This window comes from Prunus dulcis, chromosome 1 (genome assembly GCF_902201215.1).
Source record: "Prunus dulcis chromosome 1, ALMONDv2, whole genome shotgun sequence".
Classification (NCBI taxonomy): Eukaryota; Viridiplantae; Streptophyta; class Magnoliopsida; order Rosales; family Rosaceae; genus Prunus; species Prunus dulcis.
The window spans coordinates 21,798,570-21,821,603 of record NC_047650.1 but is presented as its reverse complement, the minus strand read 5'-3'; the positions used below and the strand labels follow the sequence as shown (position 1 = coordinate 21,821,603).

General features: G+C 37.0%; 3 protein-coding genes and 1 pseudogene across 3 annotated transcripts in view; all 4 read left to right on the top strand.

Annotated features, from left to right (window-relative positions):
• LOC117615890 (stemmadenine O-acetyltransferase-like) overlaps window positions 1–1,753 on the top strand; it is a 7,482-nt gene extending 5,729 nt beyond the window's left edge. The window contains exon 3 of the mRNA XM_034345064.1: window positions 1,247–1,753. Coding sequence (XP_034200955.1) covers window positions 1,247–1,701 — 455 coding nt within the window. The 3' untranslated portion in view covers window positions 1,702–1,753. The remainder of the gene's footprint in view (window positions 1–1,246) is intronic.
• A 7,688-nt stretch (window positions 1,754–9,441) lies between these two features.
• Window positions 9,442–10,867, top strand: LOC117615218 (stemmadenine O-acetyltransferase-like). The gene has a single exon (XM_034344259.1). It carries the CDS (start codon window positions 9,460–9,462, stop codon window positions 10,744–10,746), a length of 1,287 nt encoding a protein of 428 aa, XP_034200150.1. The 5' UTR covers window positions 9,442–9,459; the 3' UTR covers window positions 10,747–10,867.
• Window positions 10,868–11,810: 943 nt separating this feature from the next.
• On the top strand, window positions 11,811–14,390 carry LOC117616469 (annotated as a pseudogene).
• A 4,689-nt stretch (window positions 14,391–19,079) lies between these two features.
• LOC117616316 (pre-mRNA-splicing factor 38-like) lies at window positions 19,080–22,475 on the top strand. The gene is made up of 5 exons (XM_034345585.1): window positions 19,080–19,439; window positions 20,049–20,170; window positions 20,269–20,359; window positions 20,613–20,810; window positions 21,839–22,475. The coding sequence occupies exons 1-5, from the start codon at window positions 19,150–19,152 to the stop codon at window positions 22,269–22,271; spliced, it is 1,134 nt and encodes a 377-aa protein (XP_034201476.1). The 5' UTR covers window positions 19,080–19,149; the 3' UTR covers window positions 22,272–22,475.
• Window positions 22,476–23,034: the final 559 nt, after the last annotated feature.

Sequence of the window (23,034 nt, the reverse complement as noted above, 5' to 3'; positions counted from 1 at the left end):
AAAAAAATAAATAAAAATAAAATAAAATAAAATAAAATAAAAAATAAAAAAAATAAAAAAAGAAGAAGAAGAATGGGTTCAAGCTTACCAACAAGCAACTCTCACCACTTTGGTTGCTGAGATTCGGATGATGCAAACTTCAAAGTCGTAGACCTTCTCGCCAACAAGAGGAGTTTTTCTGCTTTTCTATTTGGTTGATCTCAATATTCATGAACATAGTGTTATTTAAAGAAACCAAAGACCATCAAAGCTCCTAGTGATGCTAGGGTTTCTCATTCCTAGTTTAGGAAAGTATCTTGCTTTCCAAGATCTTACCAATATTGGATATTATTAAGCTTAATAATATCACCCAAAAAAAAAAAAAAAAAGGGAAACCAACGTTGGAAATAGGTTAGATATTCTCAATGATATCTAACCCAAAAAAAAAAAAAAAAAGAGAAGAAAAGAAAAGAAAGGGGAACACTTCAAGCTGCACCTCCTACACGTGAAAAGGCCCATGTCTACAATGCATCATGAAGTGGGGGCAATTTGTAGACAAAGAAATTTTGGTGTAATAAATTCCATTGACAAGAAAATAATTAGGGTTCGGTGGATTAAATCGTGGGCCCCGTAATTCGCCCATGTGGCGTGTGACTCATCAAAATCGATTTAGTTGTCAAAAATGACAAATGGCGACATCCGACGGAGTGCATCAAACGGTTCAAGATGAAGACAAAATTAAAGGAAAGAATCTTCTGTGATTGACTTTGATTTAAATCAAATATTAATCAGGTTAATCAATTGGAGATAATCTGGTTAAATTGCCAGATTATGGGAATTGATTTAAATCAAATCAAATCCCACAAATCAAGGAAAGTTATTTAGGTCAAGCATCCGACAAAAGCCTATAAATAGGAGGCCTCAAGACGAAAGAAGAGGTCGGAGAAAAAAACCTAGCACTCAGAAGAAACAGAAAACTCTCTGCATTCTTCACCCTACCTTGGAAGAGCCACCAAGCACAACAAATACGTGCCGGTTCCTTCACCATAAAAATCCCAAACACCAAACAAGCTTCGTGCTACCCGTTTGATCAAGATCAAGTCTCTACGACCCTTGTATCAAACACAAATTTTTTTTAAACACTTTGGAAATCGAATCAGAGGATTCAATACAGAGATTGTAACCCTAAATTTCATAAATACAATATTATTTTGTACACGTGTTCTTGTCTCATTTGTCGCAAGAAATTCGTGTTTACAGTCACAAGCGATCCCACCAGTGCCCGTGGGCCCCAAAGACCGGTCGGTGTCCGACTCAACACTACAAGCCATAGTGAGCCACGTCAGAGAGGGGCTCAAGCAAGTCAACACGGAGTATGTAAAGAAACTGAAAGATGGGCACCAGCATTTGAGTTTATTGAAAGAGCGCACCTCGCAAGTGAAACGAGGGGAGTTGGTGCCGTTTAGCTTCACGAGCCTTTGCAGGTTCCCGATGTACGACGCTGATTTTGGATGGGGGAAGGCTGTTTATATGGGGTCAGCCAGTTTGACGTTTAGAAACTTGGTGAGTTTCTTTGACACTCCAAGCGGCGATGGGGTGGAGGCGTGGGTTAATTTGAGGGAGGAAGACATGGAAATATTTGAAGCTGATGAGGAGTTTCTCAAATATGTTTCACCCAACCACAGTTGGAAGAAATCGGGGGTGAAAACTTTGATTTACTAGCTTTGGCATATAATATATAAATTTGCTACCTTACAGTAATTTTCTTTGGTTAATTTTGTGTGTTATAAGTTTCCAAGTGTAAAAAAGTTTATTTCTATTTTTAAATCATGTGGTGTAATGTGTTTGGTGTTCATGATCAATTAATGTTGTGAAATAAGATGGAAGAATTAACTATTCTAATTGTTTTTTGTGTACCACCTTCTTGTGTTTTTTCAAATAGATAAAGTCGTTAGATTGCATTTATAATTCAGATATAAAGGTCGTCAATTATAAAAGTTAGTATAAATACAGATAACTACACATGATTATTTCAAATACGGAGGCGCAGTAATCACAGAGGGTTAATCCGAATACAAGGACTTCACCGGCAACATCAGAGGCACAAGTGTACCTCCACACATGGCCATAAATGGCTAAAAGGAATTCCGACATAAAAGGCGCAAGCTTGCAAAAGTCAAGCAGAGACCTCAACATACATAACTATAACTGCAAATTACAATCTTTAAACTCTCACAAATAAAAAGTTACAAGTAGAGACTACAAACACACAACAAACTCAAAAAGAATTAATGCCCTTATTATAAACAAAAATTAAAATACACGAGATCTGCAAAATAACCCAACAAAACCAACAAAGGCAGCTACATCGTCCCCAAGCAAATCAAAAGCCCGAATCCTAGATCTGCAAAAAACAAAAAACAAAAAAAAAAACAAAAAGGAGAAGGAAGGTGAAGGGATGGGAAGGGAGGAGAGGGGAGGGGGATTTGTGCGTCGTCAGAGCAGAGAGGAGATGAGGAAGAGTGGAGAGGGGATGATGAAGAACAGTGACCTCCTCCTGAAGGTCTGTGCGGCTAGAGGTATACCAACTTGTTATAAAATCAATTAAAATATGAATATATATATCATTTGTTTATTTGTCAAACATGGAATGATTGGCCAACTTGTGTTATATAGATGATGATATATTTTAGATTCTTTGAGCACTAGGACTTTGGACAGATTAGATATATAAGTTGACAATTGAACAGTTAATGGCCAACTCAAAGCGGCTAATTTAGGCCACGTCCTAGGTTTCATACCACACCAAAAGTGCAAGGAACAGTACAAGGGGGCCGATCAAAGAGCACCCGCAAGATAACGCAATATAAACGAAACGCAGGACCTGATCTAACTAAAACCCAAGCGCAGGCATAGCATGAAGATCAAGATCCTGACCAAACGGGAACTAAAAAGGCACAAGGCCAGCAAAAAAACAAAAAATACACGTAAAGGCGTAAAGCCCACAAGGCAAAAAATGCACAAAAAGCAGGTCGGCCACAAAAGACCTAAATAAAAACAAAGAAAACAAAACCACCACCAGCAGCGAATCAAACGAAAGAGCCCATAAAAACATAGTCGATCTGAAATTCACCAACAATAACGAAATTGATCTCGTACAAGCATCCATAAGAAAGCCGCGATAGCCCATCTCGAAATGAAGAACCAGAGAATCAGAACCAAGAGCAAGGAAGGAGGTGGTGCAACCAATGCCTTCACCTCATTCTCTGTCTTCGAGTTATCATTGGAAAGAATGTAGGGTTTTTTACCGTACAAGGCCAAAAACAAAAACAAAAAAACTCACAGGAACTTCTCCAAATATATATATAGAGTTTGTATAGCACATTACCAGTGTGTTTTCCTAACATAGGAAATATAATAACTTTTTATCTTTTGTCGAAATTTATTATTTTTCATTTGTCGCTAACATTTGCCGTTTATTGCTATTTTATTTTATTAAAAATAAAATAAAATTGAAGGAGGTAGTGAAGTCCTAGAGACGACCATTTTCATTTGTCATTATACATAAAAATTTTCAAAGAAAAAAACGGAGTGTTGTCTTCGTCATGGCTAACAATGGAGCTGAAAATATTGACAAAATGAATACACATGTAGTGTAGTATATACACATTATATGTAAGCGACAAATGTAAAGGAAGACACCGTCTAGAGACTAGATTATTTCATGTGGGTCTCAGAATTAGATTATTGCAAAGGTCTGTTTGGGTGAATTAGATAAATGATAAAAGACCCACTTTTAATGTTTTTGGGTCATCATCACATATGTCACTTTGTATTTATAACATAACATAAATGAAAACGGGAACACTATAATACACTATATATAATTACACACCCTCTCTCTCTCTCTCTCTCTCTCTCTCTCTCTCTCTCTCTCTCTCTCTCAAAAGAGTAAGACTGGTTGATTACATTAGTAATTAACTATCTCTCTCAAAAGAGTAAGACTGGTTGATTACATTAGTAATTAACTATGCGATGAAGCCTTTGACCAAATATTCTAAAGACCAATACTTTAACTTTGTGTCAGTGTATACATTAAATCTATAACGCTTCAACAAGTATATATATATATATATATATATATATATATTATGCAATCCTAGTAAAAGCAAAGACTTGAATGCTAAGTTTAAACTTTTTTGGTGTATTTTCTACTATATCTTTCCGTACTACAATAATTCAATTGTTAAGTAATTTAATTAATAGATATTAATTTATTGGATAAAGATATAACAAGTAAAGTATTAGACAATAAAAGAAAGGATGAAGGGGCAACACTGCCAGCTCATGTCACAGGACAAGTAGCTACTCTATTGGCATTTGCAATACAAGTTCGTCGGGGTTGGGTAGTATTCAGAAAATCATCAAGATCAAACTTCATATGATCAGTTGCACCATAATTAATTATCCAGCTTGTGGAATTACTCTTATCCGAAGTATGGAATCCATAACCAATACCATTACTAGCCGTATCGCGTTGTATTCGATCTTTGACACTATTCAAGGTAACCATGCAATTTAAAACAAGTCTCATGAGTGTATCTCGGATCACCACATTATGCGCAATCACGTCATGTGTCCCGAAGTCATAATCTATGCAGCGAAAGATGCATAGGATACATGTTTAGTAGGAATCTAGATCGAGATCTGAGCCTGAGTCGGGGGTCTGAGTCTGAGTCGAAGTCGGGATCAGGGTCTGAATGATAGACAGATTCGGGGTCGGGGTCGTCATCGTAATCGAGGCCGGGGTCGTCAAAATGGGATCCTGATTCAGGATCGAGTTCGGGGTTATCAAAATAGGATCCTGATTCAAGATAAGGTGCGAGGTTGAGTCTGCATTTGTAGGAGCTGAGCCACCCGACCACTTAACTCGGCTATGGTTAGTTGAGAAGGAGAGAAGGAGTCGGTGGTACTTCCTCCATGAGGGTTGAAAAATCATCAACCTCCATAGTGGCGGCAGGGGTTTTAAACTAAAGTCAGCTATTCCAAAATCATCGCTCTGATACTATGCTAAAATATGAAACCTAATATGAGAATATTTGTTTGTGAGAATTTTCTGTATATTCCTCTTCTTGTAGGAGATCATATTTATAATACAATGGAGCTAGTAAATAATAAATTCATATTTCTATTTAAAGTTTCATAACAATGGAGCTTTAGTCCTTTAAATAGAAATATGAATTTATTATTTACTTAAGCTCCATAATAAATAATAAATTCATATTCCTAGTGACTCTTTATAATTTAAATGCTGTTTTATTAATTATTATTTTAAACTTTTAATTAATGTTAACTATTTTTTATATTATTTTTTTTATAGAGATGAACCAATTAAAAAAGAGTTATAGCGTTTATGACTCTCTAAACTAGAGAGTATGATTAGAGTTAAAATTTTATAGACAGTTCCTAAAATAGCTTTTATATGTTTTTAGCTAAATTTTAACTAAAAAATAGAGAGCATGATTGTAGATGCTCTTAATGGCCAACTTAAAGTGGCTAATTTAGGCCACATCCTAGGTTTCATTCCAGACCAATAAGCTGCAATATTATTCCCCAGTTTGCCTCTCTATTTTATTTTGGCTGCTGTTGCCTTAATTTCATTCTTTGTCTTTGAATTATCATTGAAAAGAATGTAGGGTTTTTTACCGTACAAGGCCAAAAAAAGAAGAAGAAATCCTCGCGTGAACTTCTCCACAAATACATATATATAGTTTGTATAGCACATTACCATTGTATTCGCTTCATACTCTATGAATTCATCAATACATATTAGTTTTCATAACATAGAAAAGATAATAAATTTGTATCTTTTGTCGAATTTTATTATTTTTCATTTGTCGTTAATATTTGCCGTTTATTGTTATTTTCTTTTATTAAAATAAAAAAAAATTTGGAGGAGTTAGTGGAGTCCTAGAGACGACCTTTTCATATGTCACCATACATAAAAGCTTTCAAAGAAAAAACGGTGTGTTGTCTTGGTCAATGGCTAACAATGGAGCTGAAAATATAGACTTTTGGCATACACATTATATGTAATCGACAAATGTAAAGGAAGACACCGTCTAGAGACTAGATGGGTACCTTATCATTTTCATGTGGGTCTCAGAATTGGAAAATTGTGAAGGTCTGTCTGGGTCATTGCCTGCTCACATTTCTTTTGCAGTTTGTCGTACGCTTCGAGTCAGCGACCTTAAATGGATGAACAGTACTAACAAAAGAAGAAGAAGAAGAAAAAAAAATTATAAAAGACCCCGTTTTAATGTTGCTTGAAAGTTTAGATATTGGGTTATTGGGTCATCACATATGTCACCTTGTATATGAGGACCAGCTCAATAGTAAGTTCAATCCGATCGATTCCCCTAACTCACTGCAATAATCAGTTATTTTTAAATTGAAACATACTTTGAATTGCTTGCTTGCACCATACATATATATATATATATATTGAGTTTTGATTGAGGGACATCTTTGTAGAGCCCACCATACATTGTATTTCATTAATCCAAATCATCTATTTTGTAGATATTCATTCGAAAATCACATCTCTGTTAAAAATCACTTGAATCCAATATCATTTGACCACTTAATTAAATTATTGAAATATTAGTACTTTCTCGAAGCACCGTGTTCACTGATTTTGTAGGACACAATTAGATGTCTAAACAGTTTCTGATTTGTCTAATTTTTTGTAAGGGTGATTTATGAATGAAGATCTAAAAAATAAATGGTTTGAATCATTGAAAAACAAATATCTGAATGTTATTATTGTGTAGCACCATGTATTTTTTACTATATCCCTTCCTGCTTTCCTCTTTATTTACAATGACATTTGCTAAAATAACTATGTATATGTACACTAATACACTATATATCTACACACACTCTCTCACACACAAACACAAAAGAGTAAGACTGGTTGATTACATTAGTAATTAACTATGCGATGAAGCCTTTGACCAAATATTCTAAAGACCAATATTTTAACTTTGTGTCAGTAGATACATTAAATCTATAACGCTTCAACAAGTATATACATTATGCAATCCTGCTAAAAGCAAAGACTTGACTGCTAAGTTTAAACTTTTTTGGTATATATATTTTCCGTGCTTTTCGCATGTAGGTATTGCTTGTTTGGATTTGAACTTCGGAGTTAGCTTGCCGTTGCTTTCGTTACTACTGTCCTACCACTTATGTTTTGGTACTCATCTGGTTTTAATGCATTTATCCATTTCTATCATCTAGATATCTCCTCACAAAATCGTGAGTATCTACATTTAGAAGTGGTGTATTTCTCTACTTTTATAATTTATTATGATCTTTTATATGGTTTGGATGTGTCGAAATGCACAAATTCTAAATGCAGAAACTCGAAATCCCTCATCACAATAGCAAAATCATAGATTATGTTAATAAATTATATATAAATAAATTTCTCTCATCTAGGTGGTTGGGTCTTTATAAGTACAGTAGTATTTGATGTAAAGCTTTTAATTTTGTATTTTTAATCAATATACGAAAAATATATATTCAAATTCAAAATCTCTTCTAACAACAGATAGAGAAATACCACTAATTTAAGAGCGTGAAGAAAAATACTACTAATCTTATAGCTATATAGTTGATTCAGTACCGTGTTAGATATTTAATTATTGTTCATGACGTAAGAAAGATGCTGCTTCACGCAAACCATAAATTGATCACATTTGCAAAGTGATGTTCATGATGGATATATACTGTCCATCAGACCTGACTTTTTAGTAGTTAGTTGGTGATAAAACCATTAACCACTAAATTGAATATGCTTTAATCAATCAGCCATAGCTGGCTAGAAATATCTTATCAATTTTCAAATGCTTTAAACGAGATGGAAAATTTTCAACTGTGTTAATGTCAATTATGGGCCATGCATATTCATAATGGTGGATTCATGATTCGAAGGTCAAGTGGGGAAAACTCACATATTAAATTTAACGATACGAATAACTTTTATTAATAAACATAAAAAGATACATGGGGATGTAATAAGCCTTATTCTAAAATGCATCTCCATATATACTAACATTTTTTTTATGTAGAAATTTTTTTTTTTTTTAAACACCAACAAAAAATCAAACGGATTGTCATAGAGCATCTCAACAATATCAACAACAAATTAAACATTTCAACAAAATCTCTAAATTATAATTAATCCCTAGAATACTCAATTTTAATCAAAACTATAATTATATATAGGACATGAGAGAGCGAGAAGAATACTTTTTGTTGACAATGAGAATGAGAAGATGTTGCCCACCCAAGAGAGAGAGAGAGTTGGGCTAGACTTTTATAAGATACGAAAGCATTTTTTGTTTTAAAAAAATTTGGGATGGGCGGTCACCCACTCTGTCCTGTGCACATATCCATCCATTTAAGTTAACAATCTAAGCCATGAGATAAGTCCAATATTACACATAAATGGGCTACTTAAACGTAAATTAATTCAAGTTTGAAAATATAGTATGGTCCATGCAAGTTTGCGTTAATTTAGGTAATTTAGGTTTGTGTTAGCTTAGATAGTTGGTGATAAAACCATTGACAACTAAATTGAATGCTGCCTTAATCAATCATCTAGAAATATCTATCAATAACGCAAACCCTAATTTAAGTGCTTTAAAAGAGAGGAAAATTTTTCAAATGTGTTAACGTCAATTTAGGTGCATATATATATATATCCATGCAAGTTTTCAGAATGGATATGTCTCTAGACATTATTAATCCAAGCTTGAAAATATAGTTGGTTTACTAGGCATGTGATCTCTGTCAATCGTATTCGTACGTCATGCATGAACTCATACTAATTTATGTGTGTGTTTGCTCTCCAAATTTAACCAGCTAACATCATACTAATTTTTATTATTCTCCATCTGAATCGTAAATTTTTGGGTCGTTGAATCTTGAATATAATATTTCTGGGTGACTTGGTCAATGAATATGGGCGCTAGCTCGAGGCTTGTAAGTTAGTGTTCAATTTCTTGCCAGTGTGGGTATAATATATATATGTTCATACCTCTTCTAGATTGCGTTGACAATTATAATAACACTCGTAGGTAGACTGAATACGCAAAGAAAAGCTAAATCCGCATTGCTACAAGTGTGTTCAATTATAATCTTCTTGTTTACAAAAATTAAGTACCCCCTTTGAGCTACAGATAGAGAGCTTAGCACCGCCTTCGATTCGGCTTATGTTTTTTTCATTTTAGTGGCGAGAAAAGTGAACACGTACGTCCTCCATATTGCATGATCACGTTATTCATTAAGATAAGATGTAGGCCAACTTAATTGGTACCATTGGAGGGAGCACACTATAAATATCGCAATCCCGAGCCACATTTGCACAACCACTTTCTTCAAACCATCCTTAATTCTCAATATTGTTATAGGATGATGAGGATCCAAGTTACTGAGAGAGATTGCATTAAGCCTTCTTCACCAACCCCACCCCATCTCCGTAAACATGAACTTTCTTTTCTTGACCAAATCGCCACCCCAATTTTCATGCCTATGATTCTTTTCTACACCAACAATGTCAAAATATATTCTGATCGGGTTAAGCAATCCTTATCGGAGATCTTGACACAATATTATCCGCTAGCTGGACGTGTTATCGACGATGCCTACGTCGATTGCAACGACCAAGGTGTACATTATGTCCAAGCCCAAGTGAACTGCTTGCTATCTGACGTGATATCCCAACCCAACCCAAACCAACTCAACAAATTACTCCCGTACAACCTAGACAATGTGGGTGACTTGATTCTTGCTGTCCAAGTCAACATATTTGACTGTGGTGGCATGGCTATTGGAATTTGCATTTCTCACAAAATTGTCGATGCCTTCTCAGTCGTCACGTTCCTAAACAGCTGGGCCTTAGTATCTCGGGGAGATTGTGATATCAAAAACAGTGCAGTTAGCCCCCCACTTTTTGATGTGGCCACCCTCTTCCCACCCAGAAGCATATCTGGGTACAAACCAAGCACTGGGATCATCAGAGAAAACATTGTGACCAAAAGGTTTGTTTTCAGTGCTTCTGTGGTTGCTTCTCTTAGGTCAAAGTACACCGAAAATAATTCGAATGAGAGATACCCGACCCGCATTGAGGCCCTCTCATCTTTTATATGGGCCCGGTTTATAGCTTCCACCCAAGGAGAGCCCAACCCGAAAAAAATTTACCAAGTGCTTCACGCCGTCAACTTACGGACCAGGATGGACCCACCACTTCCCGAGTATCATATTGGAAACGTGAGCCGGTTTGCGATTGCGACGCTGTCGTTTGACCGGAGCAAGGACACGTGTTATGGGCTGGTTGGCCAGATGAGAGATGCCTTGAAGACGATCGACAGTGATTACCTGAGTACGCTGAGAGATGGCGGCACACACTTGAGCTTTTTGAAGCAGCGAGTAGCAGAGTTTATGAAAGGCGAAGTGGTGTCGTTGAACTTTACTAGCTTGTGCAGGTTCCCGCTTTATGAAACGGACTTTGGGTGGGGAAAGCCCGTGTGGGTCGGGTCGGCTAGCCTCCCTTTTAAGAATTTGGTTGTCTTCATGGATACCGAGTCCGGTGGTGGGATTGAAGCATGGGTTAATTTGAAGGAGGAAGACATGGCCAAGTTCCAAGAGGATGAGCAGCTGCTGTCATGTACTTATCAAGCCCAAGATGCTAAGATTTAGTCCCTGGTAGAAATTGTTGGATTAGTGTGCTTGGATTTGTATTTTATGTTTTATTTATTATTTAGAACTGCTTGTTGTATAATCCTATAAGCTTTGGATTGAATAAAGTTGTTCATGAAGGAAAAAATCTGATGTGACACAACAAAATTAGGGATATTTAGTCATATACTCATTCTTAGCACTAGTAATGATATAGATAAATTCTACATCATTTAATTTTTTATATACAAAAAAAGAAAAAAACCCAAAAAATGACAGTTCACAATATTGAATTTAATCTTGATTATTAAATTACTTTAATGCCCTATTGAGTGTTTTGGAGTTTTTTTATGAGGTTTTAGAGTTGAGCTTGTTTTAAGAAATAAATGACAGTTTTGTAATTTATAAGAAGTTAAAAGCCTCTTTGCATATTGTAAATAGAATATGAATGTGTTTCTAAAGTCCATTTCACATAAGTTTTCTTATATATATATATATAATTTGGACCCTTATATTGGGTATAATGGTAAATCTCCCATAAAATTATGAAGGATTAAATTATTTTCTTTTGTCTTTGTATTTCATATTTAATTTCAAATTCCACAATCAAGAAATAAAAAATGAGTGAACATTTAGATCAACTGTGAATGATACGTACGTACGGAAGAGTTGTTACAATTGTAATAAACAGTTATTTACAAGCCTTAAACAACAAACCTAATATATTGTATTCATGACTCCACAAATCATACAAACTAAAACCATGATATTTCATTGACAGAACCACGCATAATCAAACAATATTTCACCCTTTGACATTCTCTCGGTATGATATTATAGTTGAACAACTTCTTTTTTTCTGGTCGACCTACAGTCTTGAGTATGAACAGAATCACATAATCTACAATTTGAATTTGTCTTTACTTCACATCTCTCTCTCTCTCTCTCTCTCTCTCTATATATATATATATATATATTATATAGGCGTTGATACATGTAGAACCACACCATCAACATTAACAAACACAACCTTTCTCTTACTAATTAACGCTATCGAGTTGATTAATTAGGATATGGGAAGAATAATGAAGGTTGAAGTTGAGGTGATCTCCAAGGAGATTAGCAAACCATCTTCTCCAACCCCTAACCATTTTTGCCACTACCAATTCTCCTTTCTTGATCCAATAGCTCCCCAAGTTTAAAACCCTTTGCTCCTCTTCTATGAACATAATGCCAAGACACAATTCAACATCACTGAAATATCCAACCACCTCAAGAACTCATTATTGTAGGTCTTAAACCTTTAGCTGGACGCATCGTGCACAACCAGTTCATACATTGCAACGACAAGGGCATCCCTGTCGTCGAAGCTTGAGTACTAGATTGCACACTCTTTGATGTTCTCAACAACCATATCCATAGTGAGCTCAACAAGTTCATGCCCTTCGAACTTTATGATATTACCAAATTATTGCCCTTAAGGGTCCAACTCAACATATTTCAATGTGGAGGCTTTGCAATTGGTCAATGCATTTCCTATAAGATTGCTGATGGGTTGTCGTATTTCATGTTCAGCAAAATTTGGGCAGCCATTGCTTGTGGAGATAAAGCCAACGTAAACCCTTCGGAGTTTATTTCATCCACACTCTTCCCACCAAAGGACTTTAATATTGCATATGATGATGAAGTTGGCATCACAAAGGACAGGGTAATAAAAAGGTTTGTGTTTGATGCCTCTCAAATATAGAGAACCTTCAAGGAAGATATGAACATGTTGGTCCTTTTTTCCGTCTGCCGCTCCTTTTCGTAGCACGCGGGGGTCGGTTCTGCTCGGAGGAACGGAGAGGCTTGCTGGATCAACACTAATGCCCCGATTGGATGTGTCTCTTGGCTCGCAAAGAGAACTTCTTGAATCTCTGAACAAAATTGAAAGTTGAATCAGTCTGCCAAGAGGAAGTGGGCTGGATCGAGGCCCTGTCTCTCAACTCTTCTCGACTTTGATTCATGGTGTTGCGTAGGCATGCTACTATTGGGTATATGACCAGCCCAATAAATCTGGTATGGATGGTTGTGAATGATTGATTTTGACGGAGTTCACGCATCTTTCACTGGACTTCTTCTCAAGCCATTGTGCTCCAAGGGGGGGTTAGTAAGAGGACTTCAATATTCTTTCCTTCGCGAGTGTCACCCTGACAAGCATGAGCAGTGCCTGAACGGATAAGAGAGAGAGAGAGACCAAGATAGTGGTTAGTAAGACCTTATCCAGGTTTTATCAACCAGTTTCAATATCTGTATCATCCTCGGGCTGGATTAATAGTTAACTCGTGCCCAATGGTATAATTCAAGCCCCTATCCCTCATATCGTTACTGTTTTATTCAGGCCCTAGTTCCCTTTCGGGACTGAACGTTGGTTCTTTGGACTTTTATATAGGAACGAAGGCAGGAATTTAATTTTACGTGCTAAAATAATCTATAATTCGTTTAAGGTAATTAGATGAATTTATTTAAGACAATTTTCTGCAACTCATACTTGATCTAAGTGTAAACGAGACTGAATAACAGAACCTTCTTCAATTAAACCCATCAATCATCCTTAAATTCAAATTACAAAGCAAGGAAAGAAAGATTGAAGATTTCTCAATACAGTTAAGGGATTACATGAATTGAAACAAATTACTTTTAAAAGAAAATCATACCATGAATATTACAGAGCAACGATAGATAATCACAGGAGTTGTCGACTGGTTATCTAAAGAAAGTAGGCAGATTGTTATCTTTAAGAGTTGTCAAGTGTTTTTTGAGACGTTTGCTTCTGATTTTGGAGAGAGAGTCCCTTTCTTCTAAAGTAGAACCTCTTTATTTATAGAGATGGAAGGAGCTCGTAATGCTGGAAACTGCGAAAAGACCTTTGGCTTGTGGTTCAAGGTCAGCTGCTGGTTTGTTGGTCTTAACCGGTTCATAGAGGGAATGATGGAGGGCTTCTGGCAAGAATCATAAGTTTTCTTTGTGAAGCTCTCTTGATTTGACCCCTTTGTACTTGAAGACATGGCTGGCAATTTGTTCATTCTCTGGTTTTGGTGGCTTCTGTATAGCTTGTTTTCTTGCTGGGAGAGAAGAAGGTCAAGTCATCATTAATGGTGATAATCCCCTTTAGCCTCCCACTTAGGCCTAGAAAACATGTTTATCAGTTTTTAACCTTTAGTGCGAGACAAGGATCTGATCCTTTACAATTTGGGCCTTATTATTGATTCATTCAAAAAAGCCTGTTAGGAAAAAGATGACCCATTAAGAGAAGATAAGTGTTCAGGGCCTACTTTTCTTCTTTAAAATATTCTTTTAACTCATTAGACCATTTTTGGTCCATTTACCAAAACTAGGTACAAACAGAACACAACATATACTTGAAGAAACACCCCACACGGGTTGAAACCTTATGTATGGAGTCGGTTTGTGGCGGCTACAAAGGATTGTACCAAGAATAAGTTGTATAGGGTGATCCATGCTGTGGGCTTGCGTCAGAGGTTTATCTGCCTCAAAGTTCATTTGGGAATCTTTTTCGTTTCGCCATGACAGCTCCATTGCGAATTCCGAGTAGTGATGGTGGCAATGAAGAATGTGGTCACAGTGTGGTGATCCCGGTGGTACGAGAAGCAATAGATTTTTGATTGCCACGTGTTCGTGTTTATTATAAAATTGACATCTCAAATTTCAAATCAGATTCTCGGTTACCACGTGTCGATATTTATTATAAAATACAAATATTTGATTTCAGATAATATTTTCACCCTTTAAAATTGCGTCACGTGTCATCTTTATCTTCTAAATCCCTCTATAAACCACAGCCTCAACTCAGACCTCTCACACCATATCTTCTCTATCCTTTCATTTCTCATATTTTAGAAAACACATTCTACTTTCAATATCTTACACGATGAGGTTATTAGAGAGGCAAGAGAGAGAAAATGAAGAAAGCAGGCGCAAACAAGCTGAAGAAGAAAGGGAGGAGGTAAAAGATGGTGATCAAGTTGCCATAGTAGTGGGTATGCTCCATCAATCAAGCAATGGCCACCGTGGTGCACAAGTCCGCCATGGCCAGAACATGGACAGACATAGGCATTCTCCGGGTAAGAATATCTTGGAAGATTACTTTATCCCAAATTTGTTGTACTGTAGTTTTGATTTTTGAGGGCGATATAGAATGCAGCCCCATTTGTTCAATACGATCATGCATTTGTTTGCAATTACGACGCATGCTTCGTTCAGAAGTATGATGCTACTAAAAATTTGGGTCTTCTTCTGGAGCAAAAACTTACAGCTTCTTTATGGATGCTAGCGTTTAGCGCATCTGTAGACTAGGTGAATGAGATTGCTAGGATGAGGAAATCCACTATCCTAAATAGCTTGGTTAGATTTTGTGATGCAATTGAAACTCTCTACACGAGAGATTACCTTCACAAGCCTACACCTAGGAACCTCCAAAAGCTTCTACAAAAATCCGAGTCTCGAGGTTTCCTAGTTATGATTGGAAGCATCGACTGCATGCACAAGGAGATTATGGGAATAGGAATGGAAAAAAAAGTATCATTCTGCAAGCTGTTGCAAAATTTCTATATTTGATGTGCTTGGTATCTCAAAATGACCTTAATGTGCTTGGTCAATCTCCACTGTTCAACGATGTGTTGAGAGGTCAAGCCCCTCAGATCACGTATGAAATCAACAATACATCTACTTAGGTGGGTACTACCTAGCAGACGGAATTTACCCGAGGTGGACGACATTCGTCAAAACAATTTCGCATCCCCAATCGGGGAAGGAAAAATACTTTGCTGCCTATCAAGAGGGTTATAAGAAAGATGTGGAAATGTGTTTTGGTATTCTCCAAGCTCAGTGGACAATCATTATGGGGGATGCTCATATGTTTGATGAAGAGGTGCTTTGGAGCATTATGATGACGTGCATCATCCTCCATAACATGATTGTGGAGGATGAGTATTATTATGATGAACCAGAGATGTTTGAACTCGATCCCATGAACACGACATTGACATTAATTTATGAACCGCCCGTGGGAGCAAATGGACAACCACTACATGATGAACTATTAATTAGGAACATTCGTTACAACAACCGTATGATTGACTGTTGTACTGAAACGAAATCTTCTTATGTTCACGAATGACGTCAAGTTGACTTGATGGAACACTTAAGGAGCTGAGAAGTCAATTTTAATGCTTAGTTTTGAATTATGCTTTGTTTGTGTTTTATTTTGAATATGCTTTGGTTGTGTTTTGTAATGAATTATGCCTTCTTTGTGTTTTGTAATGAATTATGCTTTGTTTTGATGTATGCAATGTTTAAAATAAATAGCTATATTATTGAATGCTTTCTTTATTCAATAAAAGAAAAGAAATACAACTAAGAAATACAACTAATTAAATAAAATACAAGCAATACAACTAATTAAATAAAGGACAAGCAATACAACTAATTAATAAATGGCAACTCTATCAATTCAACCTAATGGTTTTCATTATTTAACCAATCCGTGTTGCTAGGTCTATCGTCACATAAAAGCATTATTCTCATAACATCCCTTCGTTCTCGCTTCCAAAATGACTTTGTTACAGGGGACATATGGCTCGTATCCATGGCCATGGTTTCCTGATCCTTCTTGTCCATGTCTTGTTTGTGTGCATACTCCCTTTCTCTTTCAAATTCTTCATCTCTTGCCTTGTCATCCGCATCTTTTTTCATGTCTCTCTCAATTCTCATTGTGCCCTTGAGAGCAATTTGCTCCAAAAAATTTGCACCATCATTGGTTGAATTACTCCCTCTCTTGGCCTTTGCTACATTTCTCCCAATAAGCCTCGGCTCCCTTTGGATTAGTGAGTCTTGATTCATCGGGGACTCCAACGGCGAATCTGATGTCGGTGAATTGTGGAGCGGTGTCTCATTCAACACAATGGTTGGACCCATGAAAATAATTTTGAATCTTAAACAATTTTTCACAACCCCCCAACATTGGTGATTGTTGGAAGATTTTTTACCTTGGCCAATGGCACTGAACCACATTTGTGCTTGCATAATCTTTATAAAAAAAAAAAAGAAAAAAAAAAGGAAATGCAAGAAAATTTCAAAAAATAGGACATTAAATTTAATAAAATGGCAATTACAAATAATTTACCTCGTTGCCAGATTTTCGCCACTTCTAACGTTGTCCCTCGGTTTTGCCAACACATCTCTCTATGTCCCTAACTATTTATTCAAAAAATTCCACCTATTAGCCAAGGCCATTTCTGTAAGAACCGAACCCGATCTTTCACAAAATTCAGCATGAATTTTTCTCTACATATGAGAGAACTTCATCTCATTGCCCGTGATCGAGCAATGGCCAACTTGGACCCTACACTCACACAACAAAACAACTTTCATGGTTGTCCATGACCCTCCAGCTTCTATGGAATAGGCCATTTGTATTTTTACACAAATGAAATTTAGTAGTAGAAAATTTGGTGTGGAAAGTGAATAATATTATAAGGAGAAGAATTTGTATGAAGATTTGGTGTGGAAAGTGAAGAATATTAGTAGGTATGTATAGAAAAAAAAATCGGAATTTTTTGGTATTTTTAATTTTTTTTTCAGTTTTATTTATTAATTTTTTTTCACACAAAAATTAGCAGCCGTTGGATTGGACACACCAGGATGTGCCACATGGCTTGTAGTTGTTGGAGGAAAGCAGGGCTGACTCTAGGTTGGCGTTAGGGCACGAGATTTTGAAATTATTTTATCGTTGGCAAGTGGTGTACCAAAAAAATTTCAAACTCCTGCTCTAGCGCCAAGCTGCTAGCGTCAGCGTTTATGTCATCAGCCTTCGGGCAAGAACTCGAGCTCGATTTGCTTTTGGACCTGTCCGGTTTGGTGGGGGCTATTTGCCTGGGCTGCAAAAGCCCACTGGAAGTGGGAAAAGAGCCTCGGGCCCCCTCCTGTCTGTGCTAGCCTGCTCTGCTGGAATTGCTCTAAGTAGCAAATGATCTCATTCCCAACTCGCCTATGTAAAAATTGCGTGGGCTATACCAAAGCTCTGCCCAAAATAAGAGTTCGAATATACAAAACCCGTAAGATCAAGGTCGGCTATATCATTCATTTAGTCCATATTTAGAGCCCAATCTGTCGGACTAAACGAGTAACTCCAATCTTTCTTGGATTAGACAACAAACCTAAAACCCCAAACAATCTCCTCTCTCTCTCTCTACAATTAATTAAACTAATCCGAAACCAAAAAATTAATTTAAATATGAAAGTGCCCAAGTGCCCCAAGGTCCAAAAGCGCATCTTTTTGACGATTAAATATTATATATTTTTATATAATATTCGAAGCCCAAATCATTTTTGAAGCCCAATTGGCTTCCACTTGGGTCACTTCAATTTACTAAGTGTTGGACTTCCACACTTATAAAGACCTCACTCTTTCTACTATCTACCAATGTGGGACAAATGTTCTTGAATTTCATTCAAACTTTCAACAATCCTCTCTGTGCAAAGCATTGCGGCCACTTCAGGTACCTTCTCTCTCTGTCTCTCACTCTCCATCTCTTTCTCTATCTTTTTGAGGTTCTACTCCAATTGAAAACTTCTTCTATTCGTAATAACAACTGGCCGTAATATAAACTGTATGAAAGTTCGCTCTTTTCCCGATATATAAATTTCACAATGAGTTGCTGAATTGAATAGAATTCTATGCAATTTGTTGACACCATGTATCTCAAAGATCTCGGATTCAGATAAAATTGTAAACTTTTTCCCGATAAATCTGTCCCATTTGTCGAATTAAAGCTTATAATCATTGTTTGATGATAGAAGCTTAATGTGTATCCCCGCATCGATTTCCCGACTGCAAAATTACATCTTTTTTCTATTTGGATTTTCTTCGGAGCCATAGGTGCGGGTGGTTTTTATCCTGGGAGAATGAATCTTAAACGTGTGCCATGTTTTCTTAGTATTTGTTTGATTAAGGGTTGTTGGCTGTTTGGATTTAGATGTTTTGTTATCCGACTTCAATTGTGACAACAAGGACATTTTGTGGATATAGACTAGGGACACATTTACTTGTTGTAACTCATAATTCAGAGGCAAAGGAAAATGGGCATCTCACAAACGAATGTGTTTTTTGTTATCTATCTATTGGTTGTTCTGGTTTCCCATAAAAATGCTTGCATATGAAACTATGACACTCTTTATTCTATGGCTTCACGGGTTTAAGTCAAACGACACGTCGTTTTGGACATGGCGGGGGATATCCAAACGCACCGTTCAACTCCTCAGACTCTATTCAACGTCTCTATTTATCTCTATCTCACTCTGATTTTAGGGTTAGGGTCTCTCGTTTCGTCCACTTTCCATTTCAATTTCTCTCGTCTTCCAGTTATGGCGAACCGTACAGACCCGTCGGCCAAGAGCATAAGGGGGACGAACCCGCAGAACCTGGTGGAGAAGATTGTACGGTCGAAGATATACCAGAACACGTACTGGAAGGAGCAGTGCTTCGGGTTGACGGCCGAAACCCTAGTGGACAAAGCCATGGAGCTCGACCACATCGGTGGGACCTTCGGAGGTAACCGTAAGCCCACGCCTTTCATGTGCCTCGTGATGAAGATGCTTCAGATCCAGCCGGAGAAGGAGATCGTTATTGAGTTCATAAAAAACGACGACTACAAGTGAGTTTTACTGTCCAGTTAATTAATTGCTTTTGATAGTAACTGGAATTGGTTTTGGAAGTGCTTATGTGATTTGACAATGTGCATGCTCCCGGTAGCTGGGAGAATTAGTGTTGAAGGGAAAGGAAGGGGAATTTGTGGAGTTTTGTGGTTTTTGCTGAGAAACCCGAATCCGAAAAGTGTGTTTTAGATGTTGAATTCTTTTAGATGCGTAATGAGATATTTTGGGTGGTTTGGATATATGGTAGTATGAAAGGAATAGTATTGTTTTGCTTTATGTAAAAAATGTAGGAGATATCTCTTGATATTCTTTGTTGTGTTAGGTGGAGGTAATGGAAGGATACGGGAAATAATAGGGTCTTGTTGTTTATATGATATGAAGAGGAAATTGGTGATTTCTGTTTGTGAATTTTTGTTCAGGAAGGTCGAAACAGAAAGGGTTGGGATAATAGTGGAAGTTGGTTTGGTCGGGTGGAGATTGTTTTTGTTATGTTCTGGTTGAAGTAGCTTTATGATTCTTATCGCTTAATTTATTTATTTTTTGTATTTAATGTGGACATGGAGCATTTTCGCATATCCAAAAATTAACATTTATTATTTGGGTTTCAGATATGTCCGGATACTTGGTGCATTTTATTTGCGTCTTACAGGCACGGATACTGATGTGTACCAGTACCTAGAGCCTCTGTACAATGACTATCGGAAGTTGAGGAGAAAATTGGCTGATGGGAGTAAGTTATATGATCATCTCTGACATTTGCATTGATTAGTATACTTAGTATTGGATTTTAATGGGAATGCTAATAATCTCTTGCTCTAATTGTATCAGATTATGCCTTGACGCATGTGGATGAGGTTATTGATGAACTTCTGACAAAAGATTACTCATGTGACATTGCGATGCCACGAATTAAGAAGAGGTGGTTATTTATTGGAATAAAAATTTCCTAGCTGATTTTATCATGGTGACTTTTGTTTTGTTTTGTTTTTTAAAAATTTTACTATAGACATAGTGGAATTTACCTCACCCTTCTTTACGTTTGGAATGCATCTTGGCCTGTTTTTGTATTTGGCCCCTTGTATCTCTCGCCCTGTTCTAGGTTTCCATGAGGGTCCATTTTTACTTCTACAATTTTAGGTTTGTGTATGTAATTTCTTGCTATATTCATACAGATGGACTCTGGAAGCAACTGGTTCATTGGAACTCAGAAAAAGTGCTTTGGAGGAGGACTTTGAGGAGGAGGAAGAGAAAGAGGAGAACGATCAACTTGATGGAATGGATGATGAAGTCCATGATAGGGATTATTATCGTGGCCGAAGCCCTATAAGGGAAAGGGACAGGGATAGAAGACGCGACAGTCACAGATACAGGTTCGTTTCTCTGTTTGTGGCATATGCTTTGTTTTTTAGACATGGAAGTAATGTTTATGTTGATCACTGATAGATGTTTCTTTCTAATATATATATATTTAACATAGTAAGGTACAGTACAGACTCCTTGAATCGTGATGATTAACCGAGAATGAACAATTTTCTTTATACAAATTTTTTATGTTATATTAATTCTAACACAACTTGATTGTGTGTGTGTGTGTGTGTTGGTCGGTTGGGATGAAGGCTTGGTTAATAGCTCTGGGAATTAGATTGGTTGGGTTCTTATTCTTTGTGCTATTGTGTGTGAGTGGAGATATTTTGGATATTCAGGTGATATCTGAAACTACTGAATGTTCTCTTCTCTCTTTTTTTAGGGGTGGGGGTGGGGCGGGGTAAGTAAGATTTTGTTGATAACCAAGCTGAGAGCACGGAGTAATAGAATGAGAGGCAAAATAAAATAAAATAAAGCAAGTCTAAACTGATTTTTTTTCCTTTTATAAATGAGTGTTTAGGGTAAACATAAAATCAAGTTAAGTTATCTCAACTGATTTTCATTTGGGTTCAGCCTGTCTTTGGATGAACCAGTTGACTTTTAAAGTGGAAGCTGTTGTCTGACTATTCAAATTCAGACCAGTACATTTATATGTCATTGAAGTTTCTACCATGGCATTTTAAGCTGTAGGTGTTATATAATGGCTTCCTATAGTGATATTCCTGATCCTGCCAGGTTTCTCTGCACTGACAGTGTGCAGTGAGAAGTATGATGGATCGTACATTTTTCCTGCAGTGTAATATGGTTCCCTCGTCAGTTGTGTCTTTTCTTATTTGGCATTTGGAGTTAAATCCTGCTAAGTTGGTTAAGTGAATGTCATTGGTTCTTTTTCTGGGAAGCCCTGTGGTTAATTTCATTTGTAAATGTTGAATTCTACCATATAGTTACTTTTTGTTGTTAAAAAAAGGATTGAAACTGTCATCTTGAAGCTAACACTGCCATTTATGTTTCCTTATTTACCCCCATAAAACAGGGACCACGATTATGACAGAGACTATGATAGGGATAGAGACTATGATAGGGAACGCGGACATGGACGAGAAAGAGACAGGAATAGAGACAGAGATAGGGATCGGGACCGTTATCGACTAAGAGATGAAAAGGATCTTGGTCGCGATAGGGGGCGGGATAGGCGAGAGAGGGATCGTGGCAGGAGGAGGAGCTATTCAAGGAGCAGAAGTCGGAGTAGGGATCGTGAGGGTGGGGATAATCGCAAAAGACATGGCCGCAGCAGCATGAGTCCCAGGAGACGGGATGGGCATGATGAGCATGGCACTCGTGAGGAGTCGAAGAAGAAGAAAGAAAAGAAGGAGAAGAAGACTGATGGGACAGACCATCCAGATCCAGAGATTGCTGAAGCGAACAGGCTCCGTGCATCTCTTGGATTGAAACCTCTGAAGATGTGATGATGTTGGTTGACTAGTTCATGTTAATGCGAATGTATTTCAACTGGCTTTGGATTTGTGAACCTTTTACAACTAGTGCTTTGAGTATCTCCTGTACATCCATTAAGTGGCACTCGAGTTCTTGTAAAGATCATTTTTAGCAGTCATTTTTCAGGATAAACTGTAACTCTTGGTTTTGTGTATGGTACTATGGACCAAAACAAATGCCGTGCATTTGTGAAAGCATTAACAACACTATTTAATATAACAAGGACTAAATACTTTTATAACAAAAAACTTGCTAAATCTTTCCATCTAACTAGAACACGAGGAAATTGAAAAGAAAACAGAATCATGAAAGGAACAAATACCCATATCATGACATGATCTCGGTTATCAAAATGCCATTTTCATCATACTGAAGGGTGCCAGACAAATTCAGTGGCCTGCACTTGCCTCCCATTAGAATCCTCTTCTTGCATTACTCCTGGGCACCTTTTTCTTCCATAGCCTTGCTATCTTCTTGCTTTGAATTATCTTCCCCATCGATCTCCCTACTTACCATCTTTGTTAGGGACCTTGCCATTCTCGACTTCCAGCGATTAGTTGGCATGAATTTTGATGGAACCAAATTCAAGTTACCTGAACTTTCTTGCTCCCCAATCACCCTGAAAGTACCATGAGCAACACCAATATCAACCTTTAATATAACAAAAAGGTGCACATAGGTTAGAATCATCATCATTTGTTCTGTTGTTGCACTTGGTTTTGCTCAGGGTACACT